Source organism: Nyctereutes procyonoides, unplaced genomic scaffold (assembly GCF_905146905.1).
Source record: "Nyctereutes procyonoides isolate TBG_1078 unplaced genomic scaffold, NYPRO_anot_genome, whole genome shotgun sequence".
Lineage (NCBI taxonomy): Eukaryota > Metazoa > Chordata > Mammalia > Carnivora > Canidae > Nyctereutes > Nyctereutes procyonoides.
In genome coordinates, this window is record NW_026575131.1 from 57,946,925 (window position 1) to 57,965,843 (window position 18,919).

General features: G+C 67.6%; 2 protein-coding genes across 4 annotated transcripts; one reads left to right on the top strand and one right to left on the bottom strand.

Moving 5' to 3' along the window:
• Nucleotides 1-234: 234 nt before the first annotated feature.
• Nucleotides 235-5,424, top strand: PLPPR3 (phospholipid phosphatase related 3). Of its 2 annotated transcripts, none has more exons than XM_055342674.1 (7): nucleotides 235-253; nucleotides 619-724; nucleotides 2,629-2,814; nucleotides 2,893-3,034; nucleotides 3,105-3,300; nucleotides 3,386-3,698; nucleotides 3,980-5,424. In XM_055342674.1, exons 2-7 carry the CDS (start codon nucleotides 650-652, stop codon nucleotides 5,351-5,353), a joined length of 2,286 nt encoding a protein of 761 aa, XP_055198649.1. In that variant the 5' UTR covers nucleotides 235-253; nucleotides 619-649; the 3' UTR covers nucleotides 5,354-5,424. The 2 variants fall into 2 exon arrangements, with proteins under 2 accessions (XP_055198649.1, XP_055198650.1); XM_055342675.1 differs by lacking the exon at nucleotides 235-253 and having other exon boundaries at nucleotides 451-724; nucleotides 3,386-3,443; nucleotides 3,525-3,698; nucleotides 3,980-5,421.
• A 225-nt stretch (nucleotides 5,425-5,649) lies between these two features.
• Nucleotides 5,650-17,683, bottom strand: PTBP1 (polypyrimidine tract binding protein 1). 2 transcript variants are annotated; one of them, XM_055343637.1, is made up of 15 exons: nucleotides 17,551-17,683; nucleotides 15,534-15,564; nucleotides 12,138-12,213; nucleotides 11,649-11,821; nucleotides 11,421-11,567; nucleotides 11,160-11,330; nucleotides 10,961-11,071; nucleotides 10,715-10,889; nucleotides 10,400-10,477; nucleotides 9,535-9,683; nucleotides 8,358-8,391; nucleotides 7,832-7,924; nucleotides 7,519-7,735; nucleotides 7,351-7,428; nucleotides 5,650-7,247 (listed from the first exon to the last, which is right to left on the bottom strand). In XM_055343637.1, exons 1-15 carry the CDS (start codon nucleotides 17,556-17,558, stop codon nucleotides 7,115-7,117), a joined length of 1,674 nt encoding a protein of 557 aa, XP_055199612.1. In that variant the 5' UTR covers nucleotides 17,559-17,683; the 3' UTR covers nucleotides 5,650-7,114. The 2 variants fall into 2 exon arrangements, with proteins under 2 accessions (XP_055199612.1, XP_055199614.1); XM_055343639.1 differs by lacking the exon at nucleotides 10,400-10,477.
• Nucleotides 17,684-18,919: the final 1,236 nt, after the last annotated feature.

An 18,919-nucleotide genomic window follows, 5' to 3' on the forward strand; every position in this document is an offset into this window, starting at 1 on the left:
GCGCGGGCCCCGACGCGCCGAGACAAAGGGCCCCGCCCCTGGCGCCGCACGTCGGCCTCGGCGGGCGCGGGGTCTCGGCCGGGCCCCCTCCCCTCCCCGCCCCTCCCCTCCCCGCCCCGCCCCGCCCCTCCCCTCCCCGCCCCGCCCCTCCCCTCCCCGCCCCGCCCCCACCCGCGGGAGGGGCCGCGCTTTGTGCTCTCCGCGCCGCAGCCCCCGCCCCGCGCCGACGCCGGCTCCGCCCTCCGAGCGCCAGGTGAGGGCCTGCGGGTGCAGCGCCGCCCGCCCCCGCCCCCGCCCCCCCCGCCCCCGCCCGCCCCCGCCCCCCCGCCCCCGCCCTCCCCCCCGCCCCGGGGCGCCCCCGCCGGGCCCCCTGCACCGCGCCGGCCCGCCCTCCCCGGGGCCCCGCCCGACCCCGTCTGGGATGCGGGGGGAGCCCGGCCGGATCGCCGCGCGGGGCCGCAGTGCGCGGGGGGAGCCCGCGGGGACCGCCCCGGCCTCAGTTTCCCCGGGCGGCTCGGGCGCGCGTCCGCCCGCCCCTCCCCGCAGGCGGCGCGCAGCGGGTCCCCCCGGCCGGGCTCGGACCGCGCGTCCCCTCCTCCAGCGCCTTTGTCCCCGCAGCCCCGGCCTGGGCCTGCCGAGCCGCCGCACCATGATCGCCGCCAGGGAGAAGCACAAGACCCCGAAGGACAGCATGACGCTGCTGCCCTGCTTCTACTTCGTGGAGGTGAGGGGCGGCGCCGCGCTGGGCACAGGCCCCGGCCCCCGCCTGGGCACCCGGGCACCCGGGGACCCGGGGGCGTGCGCCGAAGCCGGGTGGGCAGGGTGTCACCAGGGTGCCCGGGCTGGGGCTGCGCAGGGTGAGCAGGGCCGGAGCCGCCCAGGGCTGTGCGGCCGAGGGAGGAGCCGAGGGGCCTGGGGGGCTCCGTCACCTGCAGGGGCTGCAGCGGGTGCTGGGTCGCCGCCCGCCCGGGGCCGGGCTCAGGGCCCTCCTCTGCGGCGGGGAAGGCAGGTGGCCGGCGGGCACCGTCTCGTGGGTCAGGCCTGGCCCTCGGAGGGCTTCCTGAACGCGGCAACCGGGAGACGTGGGTGCAGCCCCTGGCCCACTGAGCGCTGCTCACGGCAGCCATGGCGCTTACCCACCTGGGACCCGGCGTCCACATCTTCTGTGGCCACACCCCCGTCCACCGGGCACCCAGGCGGGCAGTGGGCTGTGGGTGCATGAGCGGGGCCCAGGCCGAGCAACCGCCCCCCACCCCGCACACAGCCACGGCTCGTCTCCCCACTAGGGGTGGGAGGTCTGATCGTTTTTTGGGTCTGCATTCGGGTCCCCATATGGGGGGTCATGGGGTCGCTGCAGAGCCGCTCCCTCCGCAGCCCCCCTCACCCCCCTGCTCTCATCTGGGTCCTCCCTGAGAGCGTTGCACACCCACTCACGTCTGTCACACATGTAACCCTCCGCCTGCCACCTCTCCAGGCAAGTGTGTGCTCCTGGCTTCTTTCCTGGGGGGGGGGTGCTCAGCCTCCCGCTGACCCAGCGGCCCCGAGCCAGCACCCCAGGGAGCTGGACATCCAGGGGCTGCCTGGCCTGTGTCCCTGGGGAGCAGGCCAGTCTCTCAGGAAGGACCCCAAGGCTCCCCCCACAGAGGCCATAGTGTCTTGCGCGCCCTTGTCTGCTGTGGCACCGGTTTGACGGGTCCTCGATGCAAGGCCGTGGGCCTGGTCCGGTTTGCTTTCCCCCCGGGAGCCTCACGTGCGTGACATTCGTGGATCCTCTTCCTTTGGGCCCGACGGGCTCTCCGGTGTTCCTGGGTGAGGGTCTCGGGATGCGGGGACAAGTGGGGGCCACAGAGGGACCTTCCAGGGGTGGCCGCCTCCAGTGGGGTCCCGGGGGGCGGAGTCGGGGGCAGAGGACAGAGGCAGGCACGACAGCTGGAACCACACCGCCTGGAAGCCGGGGCGCGGGCTCAGAGCTACACCCCCAAGGACCCTCCTGCGGAGGGTTTCAGCGCGTGCACCCGCCCAGGCCCCGCCTCAAACCCCGGGCCCAGCCTGACGAGGTCTGGCCACCCCACAACGGCCAACTGTGCCCCTGATCACGGAGGAGGGAGTCGTGGCGCTGGGCGCGGCGTAGGCACCTCCGACGTACCTGTTCTTATACCTTGAAGCCCTGGGAGCTGGTGACTCCATCATCCCTGCTTTCCGCTGAGGAAACTGAGGCACGGGGAAGCAGTGGGGCCAGGATTCAAGTCCAGCAGATGGCTGTGAACGTGAACCCCTTCACTCTGCTGCCGCGGGCCTCATCCTGCACGCAGCAGGCGCTCAATACGTGCTCCTTGGACTCGAGCCCAGCTCCTACAAACCCAACTTTGGCGTCTCCCCCCCCCGGGGCCCCCAAGGTCGGGGCTGGACGGGGGCCCTGTTACGGCGCCGCCCGGGCCCCTGGGTGCTGGGCAGTGAGGGCCTTGGCCCGAGGGCAGGTGCAGGGCGCGGGGAGGGCCGGGGTCCTGCTCAGATCTGAGCCCCGCAGCGCCCCACGCTCCGGTGGCGATGGGCCCTGGTCGCCATGGGGGGCAGGGGGCCGGCCGCGCCTGGGGCGTGGAGGGTGACCCCGGCCGCCGCCGCCCGCAGCTCCCCATAGTGGCGTCTTCCGTCGTGTCCCTGTACTTCCTGGAGCTGACGGACCTCTTCAAGCCGGCCAAGGTGGGCTTCCAGTGCTACGACCGCACGCTCTCCATGCCCTACGTGGAGACCAACGAGGAGCTCATCCCGCTGCTCATGCTGCTCAGCTTGGCCTTTGCTGCCCCCGCGGCGTCGGTGGGTCGGGGCGCGGCGGGGGGCGCGGGGGCGGGGGGCGGGCGCCCGGGCCGCGGCTGAAGGCCTCCCTGTCGGCAGATCATGGTCGGCGAGGGCCTGCTGTACTGCGTGCAGTCCCGGCTGTGGGGCCGCGGCGGGGGCCCCGGCGGGGCGGAGGGCAGCATCCACGCGGGGGGCTGCAGCTTCAACTCCTTCCTGCGGCGCACCGTGCGGTTTGTGGGTGAGTCCCCGCCGGCAGCCCGCCCGCCCTCCGCGTGCCCGCGCCCCGCCCTGACCCCGCTGCCCCGCAGGCGTGCACGTGTTCGGCCTGTGCGCCACCGCCCTGGTGACCGACGTCATCCAGCTGGCCACGGGCTACCACGCGCCCTTCTTCCTGACCGTGTGCAAGCCCAACTACACGCTGCTGGGCACGTCGTGTGAGGCCAACCCCTACATCACGCAGGACATCTGCTCCGGCCACGACACCCACGCCATCCTGTCCGCCCGGTGAGCTCCCCCCCCACCCCGCCCCGGGAGGGCACGGGGCGCCCGGAGCCGCCGCTCACCGCCGCTCACCCGCCGCCTCTTGCAGGAAGACCTTCCCCTCGCAGCACGCCACGCTGTCCGCCTTCGCCGCCGTCTACGTGTCGGTGAGTCCCGGCCGCCCCCGCCCGAGTCGGGCCCCAGCGCGGCCTCCGCTGACCCGCCCCCGCCCCCGCCCCCGCCCCCAGATGTACTTCAACTCCGTCATCTCGGACACCACCAAGCTGCTGAAACCCATCCTGGTGTTCGCCTTCGCCATCGCGGCGGGCGTGTGCGGCCTCACCCAGATCACGCAGTACCGCAGCCACCCGGTGGACGTCTACGCGGGCTTCCTCATCGGGGCTGGCATCGCTGCCTACCTGGTAGGGCACGGGGGAAGGCCCGGGGCGGTCCGGGGGGAGGCCGGCGGCCTGGCCCTGCCCTGGCAGCGAGTGTCCCCCTCGGAATGCCGGAGTCAGAATCTGGGGGCTCCGACTTGCCCAACGTCGAGAGGCCGGGTGGCCGGACCGCGCGCCCCGCGGGGGAAGCCTGGGACCGCACCCGGTTCCGCACCGAGGGCCGGGCCTCCCCCCGCGGGCGGGCCTGGCGAGTGGGGGCCCGGGGAGAAGCCCGGCCTCAGCCCTCCCTCCCCCCCGCCCCGCAGGCCTGCCACGCGGTGGGCAACTTCCAGGCCCCGAGCGCGGAGAAGCCGGTGGCGCCGGCGCCCGCCAAGGACGCGCTGCGGGCGCTCACGCAGCGGGGCCACGACTCGGTGTACCAGCAGAACAAGTCCGTGAGCACCGACGAGCTGGGCCCGCCCGGGCGGCTGGAAGGCGTGCCCCGGCCCGTGGCCAGGGAGAAGAGCTCCCTGGGCAGCCTGAAGCGGGCCAGCGTGGACGCGGACCTGCTGGCGCCGCGCAGCCCCATGGGCAAGGAGAACATGGTCACCTTCAGCCACACGCTGCCCCGCGTCAGCACGCCCTCGCTCGACGACCCCGCGCGCCGCCACATGACCATCCACGTGCCGCTCGACGCCTCCCGCTCCAAGCAGCTCATCAGCGAGTGGAAGCAGAAGTCGCTGGAGGGCCGCGGCCTGGGCCTGCCCGACGAGGCCAGCCCCGGGCACCTGCGGGCCCCCGCGGAGCCCATGGCGGAGGAGGAGGAGGAGGAGGAGGAGGAGGAGGAAGAGGAGGAGGAGGAAGAGGAGGAGGAGGAGGAGGAGGGCGAGGAAGGGGGGCCGGCCCCGCCCTCCCTCTACCCCACCGTCCAGGCTCGGCCGGGGCTCGGGCCCCGGGTCATCCTCCCGCCGCGCGCGGGGCCCCAGCCGCTGGTGCACATCCCGGAGGAGGGGGTGCAGGCGGCCGCCGGCCTGTCCCCCAAGAGCAGCGCGGCCGTGCGGGCCAAGTGGCTCATGATGGCCGAGAAGAGCGGGGCCGCCGTGGCCGCCGCGTCCGCGCAGCCCCGCGTGGCCAACCCGCCGCGGCTGCTGCAGGTGATCGCCATGTCCAAGGCACCGGGCGGGCCCGGGCCCAAGGCGGCCGAGACGGCCTCGTCCTCCAGCGCCAGCTCCGACTCCTCGCAGTACCGGTCGCCGTCTGACCGCGACTCGGCCAGCATCGTCACCATCGACGCACACGCGCCCCACCACCCGGTGGTCCACCTGTCTGCGGGCAACGGGCCCTGGGAGTGGAAGACGGCGGGCGGCGCGGCCAAGGCGGAGGGCGAGGGGGGCTACGAGCTGGGGGACCTGGCTCGCGGCTTCCGCGGCGGGCCCAAGCCGCCGGGGGTGTCCCCCGGCTCGTCCATCAGCGACGTGGACCAGGAGGAGCCGCGCTTCGGGGCCGTGGCCACCGTCAACCTGGCCACGGGCGAGGGGCTGCCCCCGCTGGGCCTGGCCGACGGGGCGCTGGGGGCGGCCAGCCGCGAGTCCACGCTGAGGCGCAAGGCGGGCGGCCTGGCGCTGGGCGAGCGGGAGGCCGAGGCGGAGGCGGAGAGCTACTACCGCAAGATGCAGGCGGCCCGGAGGTTCAAGGACTGAGTGGGGGCCTGGGGGGCCGCATGGGGTGCAGCGGAGGCCATGGGGGGTGGGGAGCACTTCACCAGATCAGACAATAAAAGGTCCATTCCGGCTGAGTCCTGGCTGAGTCACTGGCCCTCCTGGCCCGGGGCCCCCACGCGGACTTCCCCCGGGGTGGGGGTGGGGGGCAGCTGCAGGGCGGCCAGAGCCTAGGCCCCCCGACCCCCGACCCGCTGTGACCAGAGGGAGGGGAGAGCTAAACTCAGAGGAGGAAACAGCAGTGAAGACAAGCAGGCGGAATAAAAAGGGAAATCGAGTGCAGGGTGCAGAGACATTTATTCAAAGTCCAGCAGACTGGCCAGCTGCCCTCTACAATGGGGACGGGAAGAATGAGCCTACAGAAAAGGTAGGAGTTGTAAAATCGCTTTAATTCGGTTCTCTCTGCATTACAAGCCACCGGGGCGGGCCGTGGAATGCGCCGCGCTCCCCGTCACAATACTGAGCCTGTAAGTGCGGGTTACCAAAATATACATCTGTGTCGCCTTTATAAAAAACCACGTTTGCTGCCCCTCGTTTTACAACAGGTATAAAAAAATTATAAATATTTACACCCTTGTTCCACCCCAACACGGACTCTCTGAGGGTCCAGGCCCAAGGGAGGGGCTGGCCAGCACGGGAGCCCCTTGGACCCGTGAGTGCAGGACGATGTGCGGGAGACAGTTAAGACTTGGGGGCCGCTGTCCCACCTTCTGGGGCCCCAGCGTTAGAGGCAGACAAAAAAAAAAAAAAAAAAGAAAAAGAAAAAAGAAAACCCAAAAAACAAACTTTGGTCCAAAATCTGCAGGAAAGAGGAAACCCTGAACGTTTAAGAGCGCTTGTCCCCCCGCAGGAGGACAGGTTAGGTGTGAGTAAGGCATCTGGAGGTGTCATGGGAAGGACCGGGGCCCCTGCACCGGCCCCCAGCCGGCCCGCCCTGGAAACTAGATCCTGCCCTGCGACTTCATTACAAGGAATAAAATAGAAAAGTACAGTATGCAAGGTCATACCACAAGTAGGAAATGGAGATTACACTCATACCATCTTTATCTTGCTATATAAAAAGTTACTTAAAACTATTTCTTTTGCATATAAATGAAAAAAGATTAGAATATTTGGTCAACTGGAAATATTGCTAGGCACAGATGTCTGCAACTGCATCAAAGCATAATACAGAGGTTACAGTGGACACAGAGCTCCGAGCTGAAGGACAGGGACGGCACCCTCGGGGTCTCGCCCCGCGCCGGGGTCCCTGGGGCTGGGGATGGGGAGAATCACACACTTGATTAAACGGATTGGGGGTGCCGGCTGGACCCTGCAGCTCACGGCCTCCCGCTGCACCAGGCGCGTGATCCACGCGGGAGGCCCACCCCGCCCCGGCCCCCGCGTCTGCTGCCGCGAGAGGGCCCTGCCACAGCAGCGGGTTTTAAGGCACAAGAAAGCCGAGTCGAGGTTTGGGAGCGCCCACCCCACAGAGGCTGCAGAAGGCACGGGCTGGGGGGGCTGGGGAGGGAGCGGGGTGCACTGTCCACTCGTCACCCGGAGCCTGAGGCCGGCACCCCCATCTCCCCAGGGCGAGCAAGGTGAATCGGATTTAATTTTTTTAAAAACAGGTAAACTGATTTCTCTTTTAAAAAAATAAAATCTCTGGTCTTTTTAAGGTCACTTCAGCTGCTTTTTAAAGTGGCTTTTCTCTGGAATGATGGAAGTTGTGGCCGGGCGCCGGCAGGCTGGTCCGCGGCGGCCCTAGATGGTGGACTTGGAGAAGGAGACCCGCAGGTGGTGGTTCTCGCCCAGGTCGTGGTTGTGCAGGTCGATGAGCGCCTGGATGGCCTCCTCCACCGAACCCATCTGGATCAGGGCCATCTTGCGGTCCTTCCTGGGGGGGGGAGGGGTGTGGGGGGGACCCAGTCAGGGCACGCGGGGGGGGGGGGGGGGGCTGGGGGCGGGGCCCGTGACGAGGGGGCGGGGCCCACACTCACTGGAAGAACTTGAAGCCCTTGACGATCCCGCCATTGCTGGAGAAGAGGATCTTGAGGTCATCCTCGGACACAGAGGGCCTGGGGGCGGACAAGGGGCTCAGTCGCTGCTCCTCGGGGGGCGGGGCGCCCCCCCCCACCCTACCCTACTCCCCCCCTCCCAGCACATACGGGATGTTGGACAGGTGCAGGGTGGCCGAGGGTGGAAAGATGTTCTGGAAGTTCTTGGAGCCCGGCTTCTTGAAGCGGTGCAGGGGTGAATTGCCGTAGTCCTTGGTGAGGCCCTGGTCCTCCTGGCCCTCGCGGGGCAGCTGCACGTTCTGGTGCTTGGACAGCGTAATGCGCACCGGCTTCCCGTGCAGCTTGTGCCCGTTCAGGTGGCTCATGGCTGGGGAGGCAGGACGCGGGTGACCCACGGCGCCCCGGGCAGGGGCCGGCCCCCCCACCCGCTGCTCCTCGTGCCCCCGTGCCCCCGTGCCCTTACCCAGCTGAGCCTGGCTCCCGTCGGCCATCTGCACCAGGGCGTTCTCCTTCTTATTGAACAAGATCTTCACCCGCTGCACGTCGCCGTACACGCCTTCAAGAGCGCAGGGACAGGGGCACTGAGCCGCCCGGGGCCCCGCCGCCGCCTCCCCCGCCAGCCCCCACGCCCCGCACACCCCGCACAGGGCTGGCTCTTCCTGAAGGTTTGCTTATTCTGCCTCTGGGCACCTGCGTCTAGTCACAGGGGATGTTACCAGAAGACTACGTTCAGCAGAGAAGTCATAAAATCCAGGAAAGGTCAATTGCCAAGAACCATCACTTTAGCATGCTACCAACACGTTTAACTCTTCGAAAAGCATGCAGGGCAATAAACCATGCGTCTACGGAATCAGGATAAATACGCAAACCGAAGGCAAGCCACGTAACGAGGCAGATGCCCAACTGCAAACTCATAGTACATCTTAGGGCGTCAAAAATAACCTCAATTAAATGAAAACAAGGTAATAAAAGTGTGAATGATAACATACCGAAAAGAATAAAGAGGCTTTGGGGTGTGACTCTCTTTAGAGGACAGCAGAGCAAGGCAGCGAGGGACAGGGAAAGGGAGAGGTCAAGGGGCGAGTTGCCAATCGTCCACCACGAGGAGGCAGCCCCGCAGGCGTGCAGGTTGATGGATGATGAAGTTGTCAGGATGTTAATATTCAAGGGCAGGTTGGTTTCCGGAGAGCAGGGTTTGAGGGGGAATTTTGTTTTTTTATTTATTTATGGTTTTGTTTTGTTTCAAGCAACAACAGGAAGCAGAAGTACCGTGCAGTCAGTTGGCAAAGAAATTCCGGATCAGGGCAAGAAAAAAAATTGGGAAAGGGGAAGGGGAGAAAAGAAAAAAAGTAGCAAAAAAACACAGGTCAGTAAATACATAAGAAATACGAGCGCTCCATCAGTCAAGATCTACACACATTACACAGTCACGGGTTCACCTCGCGGAACAGGCAGGAGAGCGCCCTTCCCCGCGGCGGGCAGGAGACCCCGCGGCCGCCTCCCGCTCCTGTTCCTGCTCGCCGCGGACGGGCCTCTGAACCAGGCTCACACAAGCACAAGGCGGAGTCTGTTAGTGGAGGGCTTCTAGTGCCGGCCCGGAGAGCCGCGGCCGCCGCGGCCGCCGCGGCCAGGAAGTCACAGGAGGGGCAGACAGAGGACAGAACAGTCTGAGACGCTCATTAAAGCCGGTCCCATGTTTCAGCAGTTAGAGACCGCGAGCCCTCGTCAGCTCACCCAAGCTCCCTCTGAGCCAAAGGCAGCCACGGGCTTGGGCGCAGGATCGCCACCCCTGGGACCGCGGCTGCGGGCGCCGCCCCTCGGCCGCAGGCAGGCCTCTTCAGACCGCGCCTCGCTGGGCCACAGACTAGGAGGGCTGCTTTCACTTATCGAAAAACATTTCAACTCTGCGTATTACGAACTGGAAACGTAAACCAAGGCGTAAAGGAGAACAAGAGAACTCTGAGCGCCAAGGAAGGAGGCAGGGAGCGGGCCAGCGCAGAGGGGCTGCACCGTGCCCCGGGCCGGGGGTGGGGGGAGGCCCCAGAGGGACCCCGGCGCCTGGGGCGGACAGGAGCTCGGCCTGCTGCCGTGTGCACTAAGATCCCAGAGTGTGACTCCCCCGCTCGTGCTTCCGGGACGCACAGCCTGGAAAGAAGAGGCACGTACCTCGGGGTTCAGGTTGCTGACCAGGAGGACAGAATTTCCTGCTCCTGCCAGGCCCGGGATGGCGATCCGGCCCGCCGCTGCCGCCGCCGCCGCCGCCGACGGGATGGCTAGAGGAGCCAGGGCCCCGTGCACGTTAGGAACGGAGAGGCCTGGAGGGGGGGAAGGGGGAGGAGGCAGTCGAGAGGTGAGCGGCGGCGCCCGGGGTCTCTGCCAAGAGGCGAGCACTGGTCCTGCCCGTCCTCATGCAAAGGAAACACGCAGGAGGTGCCGTGGCCACTCTGGGCCCGGTGCCCACCGCGCAGCCTTGCTGGCGCCTCCTCGCTCTCCTCACAGCACAGGGTGCGCCGGGTTTGGACCCGTCTACATGCGCCAAACAGTACAAAAGCTCCGCTCAGTGGATGCAGAATCGAGCCCCAGGCGGGCCTCCGCCGTGCGTGCATGCAGGTGCCCGTCACCATGCAGACGACAACCGGGCGGGACACAGCAGGCCCGTGCCTGTCACGAGGGCAGGCCGGCCCCCGGGAGGGACGTTCGGGTGCGCCCACCCGGCTCATGCCGCTCTGCTTACCAGGCCACTTAAATTCATCTACTAAGGACACATCCCTCCAACCACCGTGCGCGCTCGTCCTCGCCCGGGAGGTGCTTTAAGGGAACCAGACCAGAGACTGTGGGGTTAGCGGATTCTGTGCACGGCCCTGTCCTACGACTGCCCTGTCCAGGCTCCTCGGGGAACCCAGAGACCCGCACCCAGGAAGGCGGGCTCCCCCCGAGCCTGCGCCCACGTCAGGTGCCCGTGGAAGCAGAGCTACTGGAAAGGTGTGTGGGCATGCACAATCGACGGGACCAAGGTCAAGCATTTGAGTACCTGCAGCTTGAGGAATTGCAAAGGTGGGAGGGAAACCAGCTCCTGCATACGGAGAGGCTGACATTATACCAGGTGCACCTAGAAACAAATGAGACACTAATCATCGCACCCACCACCTCCGCCGCGGGCGAGGGCTGTGTGTGTCCGCGACCCCACACACACAGTGGGCAGTCCTGGCCACGTAAGGAGCAACACGCTCCAACCTCCCTGGGCACAGAGTCAGCGTCACGGGGCGCCTGGGGCACTGAGACTGAGCTACACATCCTCGCCTCCCGCGGCACGCAGTGGTCCTGGGCACCGCGCCAGGAGTCTTACCGAAGGCAGCAGCCATGGTCTGGTCCAGCGAGGGCTGGCTGTCGCCAGAGGGCAGGTCCGGGCGCGTGTAGTCACGACTCTTGTCGTTGTTGTACTTGACGTTGAGGCTGGTGAGCTTGGAGAAGTCGATGCGGAGCGTGCAGCAGGCGTTGTAGATGTTCTGGCCGTCCAGCGACTGCGGGGAGAGCGCGGTGAGCGGCTGCGGGCCCCACGCTGGCGGGGCGGGCATCCCAGGGCCCCACTCACCAGCTTGGCGTGCTGGGCGCTCACAGGGTCGGCATACTGCAGCAGCGCCTGAAACTGGTTATTCTTGGTGAAAGTGATGATTTTCAAAACGGTGCCAAACTTGGAGAAGATCTGCAAGAGAAGAAGCCGTCAACCTCTGCCTGGGGACAGCCGGAGCCGGGGTCTGGGGCAGCTCGCCACACGCTTGCGGCGGCCTCACCTGGTGGAGCACGTCCAAAGTCACTGGGTAGAAGAGGTTCTCCACGATGATCCGGAGCACCGGGCTCTGGCCAGCCATGGCCATCCCAGCGTCCACCGCGGCAGCCGAGGCGGCCAGGGCCAGGTTTCCTGACTGCACGGAGTTCACGGCCTGTAGCGCTGCCTGTGCTCGCTGTGGGGGCAGGGGGAGTTAGCGCTACGAGCTCCACGCCGTGACCTGCTTCCCACCCGAGGGCACCGCACCCCAGACCCCGAGACCTACTGCCTGGTTGGGCGAGCTGTCCGTCTTGAGCTCCTTGTGGTTAGAGAACTGGATGTAGATGGGCTGGCCTCGCAGCACAGGCGTCACGGAGGTGTAATAGTTCACCATGGTGTTGGCGGCCTCCTCTGTGTTCATCTCGATGAAGGCCTGGCAGGGCAGGGGTGTGAGCCGGGACCAGACCCCCGGGGCCTTCCTGGGACAGGGGGCGCACGTGGCTGAGGCAGGTACCTGATTTTTTCCTTTCAGCATCAGGAGGTTGGTGACCTTCCCGAAGGGCAGTCCCAGGGAAATGACCTCGCCCTCCGTGACGTCACCGGGGAGCTTCCGGATGTGGATCACTCTGGAGGGCACACCTGCACTTCTGTTGTCACCCTTGAATTTCTTGCTGTCGTTCCCATTTGCTGAAAAGAGTAGTAGTTTCTATGGCGTCAAGCACCGTCCAGGCCCCCATGAAGCAATCTGCCCCTCTCCCCAGAACCAGCTTCTTCCCGGACTCTGGAAAGTCACTGCAAGGACAGGGCAGTCCCCATGCCTGGTGCCCGCCCACCCGCCCACAGGGAAGCCAGGCCACAATCAACCAGGCCCCAGGTCACAACGGCCGGGCCGATTCACCCCGAGCGTCCTCCAGAGCAGCCGAGCACACATGCGGGGACAGGAGGGGCGCCCACAGCCGGGGACCCGACAGCCAGGGGGACCCGACCGTGCTCAGGGCGTTACCTGCAGAGGCCGAGTTGCTGCTCATGATAAAGGGTCCGTTAGTGACACAGGCAGAGAAAAGCTCGTCGGATCCCCGCTGGAAGAGAGACGGGGTGTGTGGAGCAGAGCGGGACACCAGCCCACCCCCCAGACCAGCTGTGCCCCCCCCCCACCTCTGCAACTCGGCCTGGAGAAAAGACCGCACCTCCCTCCCCAATGCCTCATGGTCCTAATCTCAAGATGCTGCTCCTTTCCCAAAGCAGGGGTCGGGGACCTGCCACCTGTAGGGGCTCCGCAGGTCTGTCACTTCCAATCCACGTTCTGCAGGCCCCTTCCTGTGTGGACGGGGCCTCACACCAACAGCCACTTGGGGCTGAGCCCTGCCCACTCTGTCCTACAGAGCTCAGCGGCAGCCCTGCCCACGTCACGACCGTAAGACCATCTTCGACGACCACAGGGCTGCTGGCAGGCCCAGGGAACAAAGCCCCCTTGTCGCGCCGCAGCCACTTGCTGAGCCACAGGAGCCTGCCCTATTTTCCAGGCGTCTGAGGGAACCTGAGCCTCGCCCCCGTGGCTCCGGGACAGACCGAAATACTACCTCTCCGCACAGGCACAGCAGGGGCAGTGCGATCTAGTGAGGAGCGGGGGCACCCAGCTGAGCCCGCCAAGGCCCCGAGGAAGCAGCGTGGGTGCCCGCCCTCGCCGGGCTCCGTGACTTGCAGCCTGCTGCCGTCCTTCCACAAGCCTCCTGCCCCCTGGCTGCTTTCAGACCACCGAGCAGAGCATCTGACGGACCCGGGGCTAGAAGGCAGGCAGCCCTCCCTCCCCGGGTGAGGCCAGAGGACAGAACCACTCCACGCAAGGCGAGCAGCTGCACGGGACCCAAGCACCAGAGACCCACAAGCCTCACAGACTGGGCTCCCACTGCCCGCCTCTGCCCCCGGCAGCCCAGGGCCCAGGTCTGGGGCCTGAACCCTGTCACCTGGAACCAGGAGGGACTTCTCAAACGGAATCTGTGGGTACAAAGCTGGGAGCCAGGAAGGGTTGAGGCCTGCGCCGCCCTGCGGCAGGAACAGGAAAGACCAGCCCACCTGGGCCTCCACCGCCTCAGCCCTTCGCCCTCAAGCTGCTTTTCCCACCTGTTCTCGCGTCAAGGACGCCGCCTCCTCTCGGCCCCTCCTCCAAGGGGCCTGCCTGGCAGCCACTTACCCCCCCATCTCCCGCCAGGAGCCTCCCCCACCAGCGCTGGGCGGCCCGAGGACCCCTCAGAGCCTCCAGGCCCAGCAGCCCAGCAGCCCGGCTGAATAAGGCCCAAGAGACGTACGGACTGCCCTCCAGGTAAGGACCAGGAATGGCTGCCCCAGGCAGCGGAGGCAGCTTCGGTGGGCTTGTTCCCAAGCCACCACCTCAGGACGGGTGAGCATCTGCGGAGATCCCCCCAGCACACGAGTCTGGAGGCCACGGATGCAGAGGAAGTGCCCACACTCGGCACCAGGGTTCAGAAAGGAACGAACAGACTCTCAGGCCATCCTCTGACATGATGAAACAAAATGTCAAAAACCACCAACCAGCTGCAGGCTGTCCTGATGCCAAGCGGGGGGCTTCAGGGCTCCCCAGTGAGCGCGGCCCAGACAAAGGCCCGCGTGGGACCCCAGACACTCAGGACACACGCCGAGTAGAGACGCGTCAAGATCCCACCTGCCCGAGCCTCAGGAAAGCCTTTTCTGTCTCTGGACTCGGGGGCCCTGACGTGCCCCCACAGGCTCACAAGGATCCGCCATCTACTGGCCACGCAGCCTCTAAATGGGCTTCTGCGCCCCAGGCTTTGACTGGTGACGGGTGGGCTGCGACTTCCACCAGTGGCAGCATTCCTGGCCCCCACCCTGCGTCTCTGAGGGCAAAGTGCCCACTTGTCAGCTCCCACTCCCATTCCCTCAACAGCACCCCACAGCCACGGTGACATCAAGGCCACCCACAAGCCTCGGGATGTGGGCACAGCTGGGCCCCACTAGCATTAGCATCTACCGGGGAAAAAAAAAAACCCTCAAGTAGTGTACTGGCTGCTGAGCTCAGGGCAGCTCTGCCGTGAATGGCGATGCGAGGACCTTCTCTTCCTCGATGGAGAGCTGAGAGCCCCCACACCGCTCACGTCCCACAACTTGTGCAACTCCTCCGGGTAGGCCGGGGGGCAGATTCAGGGGGGCCCTGTTGGCGGAGCACCTCAGCCTCGGGTGGGAGATAGTGCCCCCCCCCCCCAGAGAGCACCCCCGGGGTTTCTGTCTGAGCAGCTCTTACTCTGGAAGCAAAGGTCCCTTGGGAACAGGATGGCCCAGAGGGGACCCTTCCAAGGACAGCCGCCGAAGAGCTGTTCCAGCTGGAAAGCAGCTCCCCCAGAAAGGGGGAGGATTACTTGCAATCCAGACATTTTCTGTGATTGTTACAAACGCTCCAGATGAAAGTCCCTCTCCCCTCCTGCCACTGAACAAACAGGTTTTATCTGCAGGAAGATCAGGACAGGCAGCGTGTGAAGACAAGAACCCACTTGGGAAAAGTGAAACCTAGCCCAGGCACCATGGCCGACTGACCAGAAACCAGCTGGCTGGCTGGCTGCTCAGGTCACTTGAGCCACCTGCAGGGAGCTCAGGGAGGAGCTCAGGAACCACGGCCAGGGAGGGGGGACTCCCCTGGCTCCCAGCCACGCACAGCAGGGACACAGCCTGGAGCTGGTAAGCGACTAACCGGCAGAGCGAAGTCAGCCCCAGGATTCCCCGGGAGGTCACATTCCCGGGCGCAGTGGGGGCAGAGCCACCTCGGCCCCCTCACTACTGTGGGGAGATAACCTCTGCCAGCTTTGTGCCCCGACACTTGCCTTCCCTACTACTCAGACACACAAGTAACAGAAACCCTGCACAGAAAGAATGTGGTACTCCGCTTTTCCCTGACCTCAGAAAGTCTACGGAACCCTTTAGAGCAAAAACTATCCAAACCACAACATCAAAAGGAGGCCCAAACTGCCGCAGAAACGCCGCGTGTCCCCTGGTCCCACCACCCTCCTCACAGCCTGCTTGGAGATTAAGCACGGGCTGACCATCAACCCAGGGGTGTGCAGAGGCCCCCTTCAGCCCCGCACGGCCTGCCTCAACTGGCAACAGGCACAAGCAGGCCTCTCGCCAGTTCTAGATTTCAGCTGGGCAGAAAAGAGCCACATGAAGGCCAAAGGTGCATTTGCTGTCGAGGGGCCATGAGCCCATGAGGCCCGAGACCAAAGCCTGGGACAGAGCTGGGAAAGAGGAGGGGGTCTGCACACCGGACAAGGACAACACGGAGCGCTCTGCGGCAGGAGCAGACAGGCCCACACGGTCGCCGTGAACTCAGGCCGAGCAAGCACAGTGAGGAAGCCGAGCCAGAAGTGCCTACCTTTGTACCAACTGCTATATCTGGGACAATGCTGTAGGGAGAGAAAAAGGACAACAGTTAGCCAGGTGTGCTCCCCATCTCAGCAGGTGGGAAAGGCCGGGCAGGAGCCGTCCCGGTCCCATCCCTGCCCGGGGCTCCAGAGGGCCCCCCAGAGCCCCCGCAAGGCCACAGCTTGGCCTCTGGCAGCATGACGCCCCCTGCCCCCAGGAGGCCCTCTGCCAACTAGACCGCTGAAGGCAGGGAAGTGAACGTCGTCCTGCAACCTCAACCTGAAAAGGAGCCACCATCGTGTTTCCGCTTCCCTCCCTCCCAGCAAGACCCCGGCCCCGCCCCCGACCTGCCCGCGGACAAAGACGCGCGCCCCGTCTTCAAAGCCCCAGGAGAGAGAGGCCCTTGGGGCTCCGGCTGAGGTTCAAGTACTGGGGTCCGCGTTCCTCAACAACGCAAGTGCTCAGAAAATGCTTCCAAGCAGGGACGAGCGCCAGTGAAAACGGGGGCTCCTAGGCCCTGGGGCCAGAGCCCTGGATCCCCGGAACAAACGGGGACTCCGAGTCGGAAGATGGACCGTTCCCGAGGAAGGGAGACAGCTCAGCTAAAGCCATCAGATAAAATTAACAGGTTACTCATCAACCCGCGCCGCGCCGCTCCGCGTGACTGGACTTTCTCCCTGCCCCAGGCGGGCCGGGAAGGCGGGAGGGAACATGGCTACCTGGCGGCTGAGCCCTGCGGCTGAGCCCGGCGCCGGCCCAGGGCTCCCGGAGCTCGGCCCAGGACGGGCCGCTCAGGCGGGCACAAGGCCCTGGAGCCCCCCGTGCGCCCGCCCCGCCACCCCCTGCTTCGGGGAGGGCTCGGTTCCTCCGTCCGGCCCGGGAAGCCGAGCTGCGGGCCCACCCCCTGCCTGGGCCGCCCCCCCCTCCCCTCCCCTCCCCTCCCCTCCCTCCCTCCTCCGGCAAAACTCACGATCTCCCGTCAACGGACCTTCAGAACCTCCCCGCGCCCAGGGGGAGCTCCCCAGAAAACCCAAAGAATGAAAGGCACGCGGCTCCCGGCTTCCCACCCCGGCGGCCCGGCCGCGGCTCCCGCCGCTCCCGCCCCCTCCGCCCCCTCCCCGACTCGGCCCCGAAACCCATCATTTCCAGCCCCGGCGCCGGGGCACGTGACCCCGGCGTCCGGGCCGCGCACCCGCCCGGGGGGCAGGAGATAAGCCGAGCCCCGGCGCGCGGCAAGGAGACAGCCCCGCGGAAAGCCGCCTCCGGCCGCCTCGCCCCTTCCCACCCGGACCCCGCAGCCCCGAGACAAAGGTCTCGGCCGGCCCGGCTCGGGCAGCTCCACGGCGCCGGGGCCCGGGGGCTCCGCTCGGCGGCCGGGAACAAAGGGGGGGCGGGGGGCCGGGCGCGCGGCCATCCTTTGTGGGCAGCCGGGGAGGGGCCGGCGGCCGGCGGGGGCGGAGGAGGGCCCGCGCCCTTCCGGGCAGGACGAGGGCGGCGTCTCGGGGCCGCGCCCGGGCCCGCGGCGGGCGGGGGAGGCCGAGGGCAGAGTCCGCGCGGCGGGAAAGGCCGCGCACGCGCACAGCTCGGCGGGGCCGCGGGGAGCTGCGCACGCAGGCGCGGGGGCCCGGCGGCGCGCGGGAAGGGGGTACGGGGCGCCGCAAGGCTCACGCGGCGCGCGCGCGAAGCCCGGCGCGCGCGCGCGCGCGGCGCGGACGGGAAGCGGGAAGGGCCGCGCGGCCGCCGCGTGCGTTCGCGACGAGGCGCGCGGAGGCCGGAAGCGAGCGGGGCTTGGGCCCGGCCCGCCCCCTCCCCCACGGCCCGGAGGCGCCGCCCGCTCCGCAGCCCCCGGCAGCCTCCCGCACGCCCGCGCCCCAGGCCCGCGGAGGGGAGGGACCCCGGAGGCGCCCGCGAACCCGGGCGGAGGCGCAGCGACGCGCCGGCCGCGGCCCCGAACAGCCCGGGGCGGCGGCGAGGGGGAAGCTGGAGCGCGAGGAGGCCGCCGCGGGGCGCGGCGAGGCAGTGCTTACCCGTCCATTGCACACAGAGGAGACCCGCAGGGGACGGAGTGGAGGCGCCGGAATAGCAGGAACCGACCCAACGGCTCCGAGTTATAGACTCACAAAATGGCGGAGACGCCCGAACACGTCCCCCGCGCGCGCTGCCCATTGGCTCCCGCCACGGGGAGGGGGCGGGGCGGGCGCCGCGGGCCCCAGCCGGCACCTCCCAATGGCTAGGACGTCGCGCGGGGGGCGGGGCCAAGAGGAATGGCGGGCGGCCATTGGGGGAGCCGGCCGTCCGTCAGGGCTCGAGGCGGAAACGACCCGTAGAGACGGGGGAGGGGAGAGAAGGCGGGACCATATCCCCGAGCGTAAGCCAGTGAGCGCACTGCTCGCCTGCGGGCGGCTTTGCGGGAGAAGCCATCTTGAGAGTGGGTACGTGGCGAGTCAGGAGGCGGGAAGCGTGCTTTCCCCCAGGCCGCCGCCATCTTGCAAACGGGCAGGGGTCGTCCACGGGCGTGAGGGTAGAGGGCGGTGCGTCGCCATCTTGGGGTCGGGCAGGGAACCTGCGGGGTCCATCTTGCTTTTGGGCACGTGGCCGAGAGGGCTGCTCGCGGCTGGGCCCTTGCTCGCGGGGGAGCGGCTCGCGGGGCGGTGGAGGCGGCCGAGCGCCGCCCGGGCTGGGCCGCGGCTCCGTTTGCGCCGCTGACCTCGGCCGTGGCGGGCGGGCGGGCGGTGCTCAGGGGTCGCCCCGGGGCCGGGCACTTGCAGGGAGGGGCGCACTCCGTCCCGGCGGCCAGGGCACGTCCGCGCCGCGCAGGGGTGCAGGCCTGGGGGGACCCGAGCGCAGGACATCCCTGCACGTCGGCGCCGCGGGCGGTGCCAAGGTCCTGGGGCCGCCGCTCCCTGCACCGAGGCCTCCCGGCCGTGCCCGAACCTCGCCGCGCCGAGCGCATCTGGAGCCCAGGGTCGCTAACCGGGAATGTCCCGGGGGATCCGCTCCGCCCCCCCCACGGGCCCCCCTGGGAGCTGGCTTCCGGGGCGCCAGCAGCACCGCCCGTCTTCCCTCTCTAGGGCACGGGGGCCGGGGAGCGACCGGACTCAGAGTCGTGTTAAAACCCACTTGGAGGAAGCCCGAGGCCACCTCGCAGCCCGGCAGGCCCCTCGCCCCGGGCGCCCTGATTTACGGGTCCTGCGCCCCTGCCCCAGGGCCTTTGCCAACGTTGCCCTAGCAGGCGCCCCCCCCCCCCCCATTGAGGATGAGCCCTCTCGTGTCTACAACGCGCCGGGCTCCCCGACGGAAACTCGAACTCGGGCCAGGGTTAGGGCGGCCCGGGGGCTGCAGAGCGAGGACCCCGAGGGTCGGGCCGCCCCGGGGTGGGCCTGGAACGCCGAGGTG

Coding starts and splice junctions, on each gene's coding strand:
- PLPPR3 (XM_055342674.1), top strand. CDS start 650: ATGATCGCCGCCAGGGAGAAGCACAAGACCCCGAAGGACAGCATGACG. Junction 3,301..3,385: donor CACGCCATCCTGTCCGCCCG/GTGAGCTCCCCC, acceptor CGCCTCTTGCAG/GAAGACCTTCCCCTCGCAGC. Junction 3,699..3,979: donor CTGGCATCGCTGCCTACCTG/GTAGGGCACGGG, acceptor CCCGCCCCGCAG/GCCTGCCACGCGGTGGGCAA.
- PTBP1 (XM_055343637.1), bottom strand. Junction 11,331..11,420: donor ACAGCTCGCCCAACCAGGCA/GTAGGTCTCGGG, acceptor CTGCCCCCACAG/CGAGCACAGGCAGCGCTACA. Junction 10,890..10,960: donor GCGCCCAGCACGCCAAGCTG/GTGAGTGGGGCC, acceptor CTCTCCCCGCAG/TCGCTGGACGGCCAGAACAT.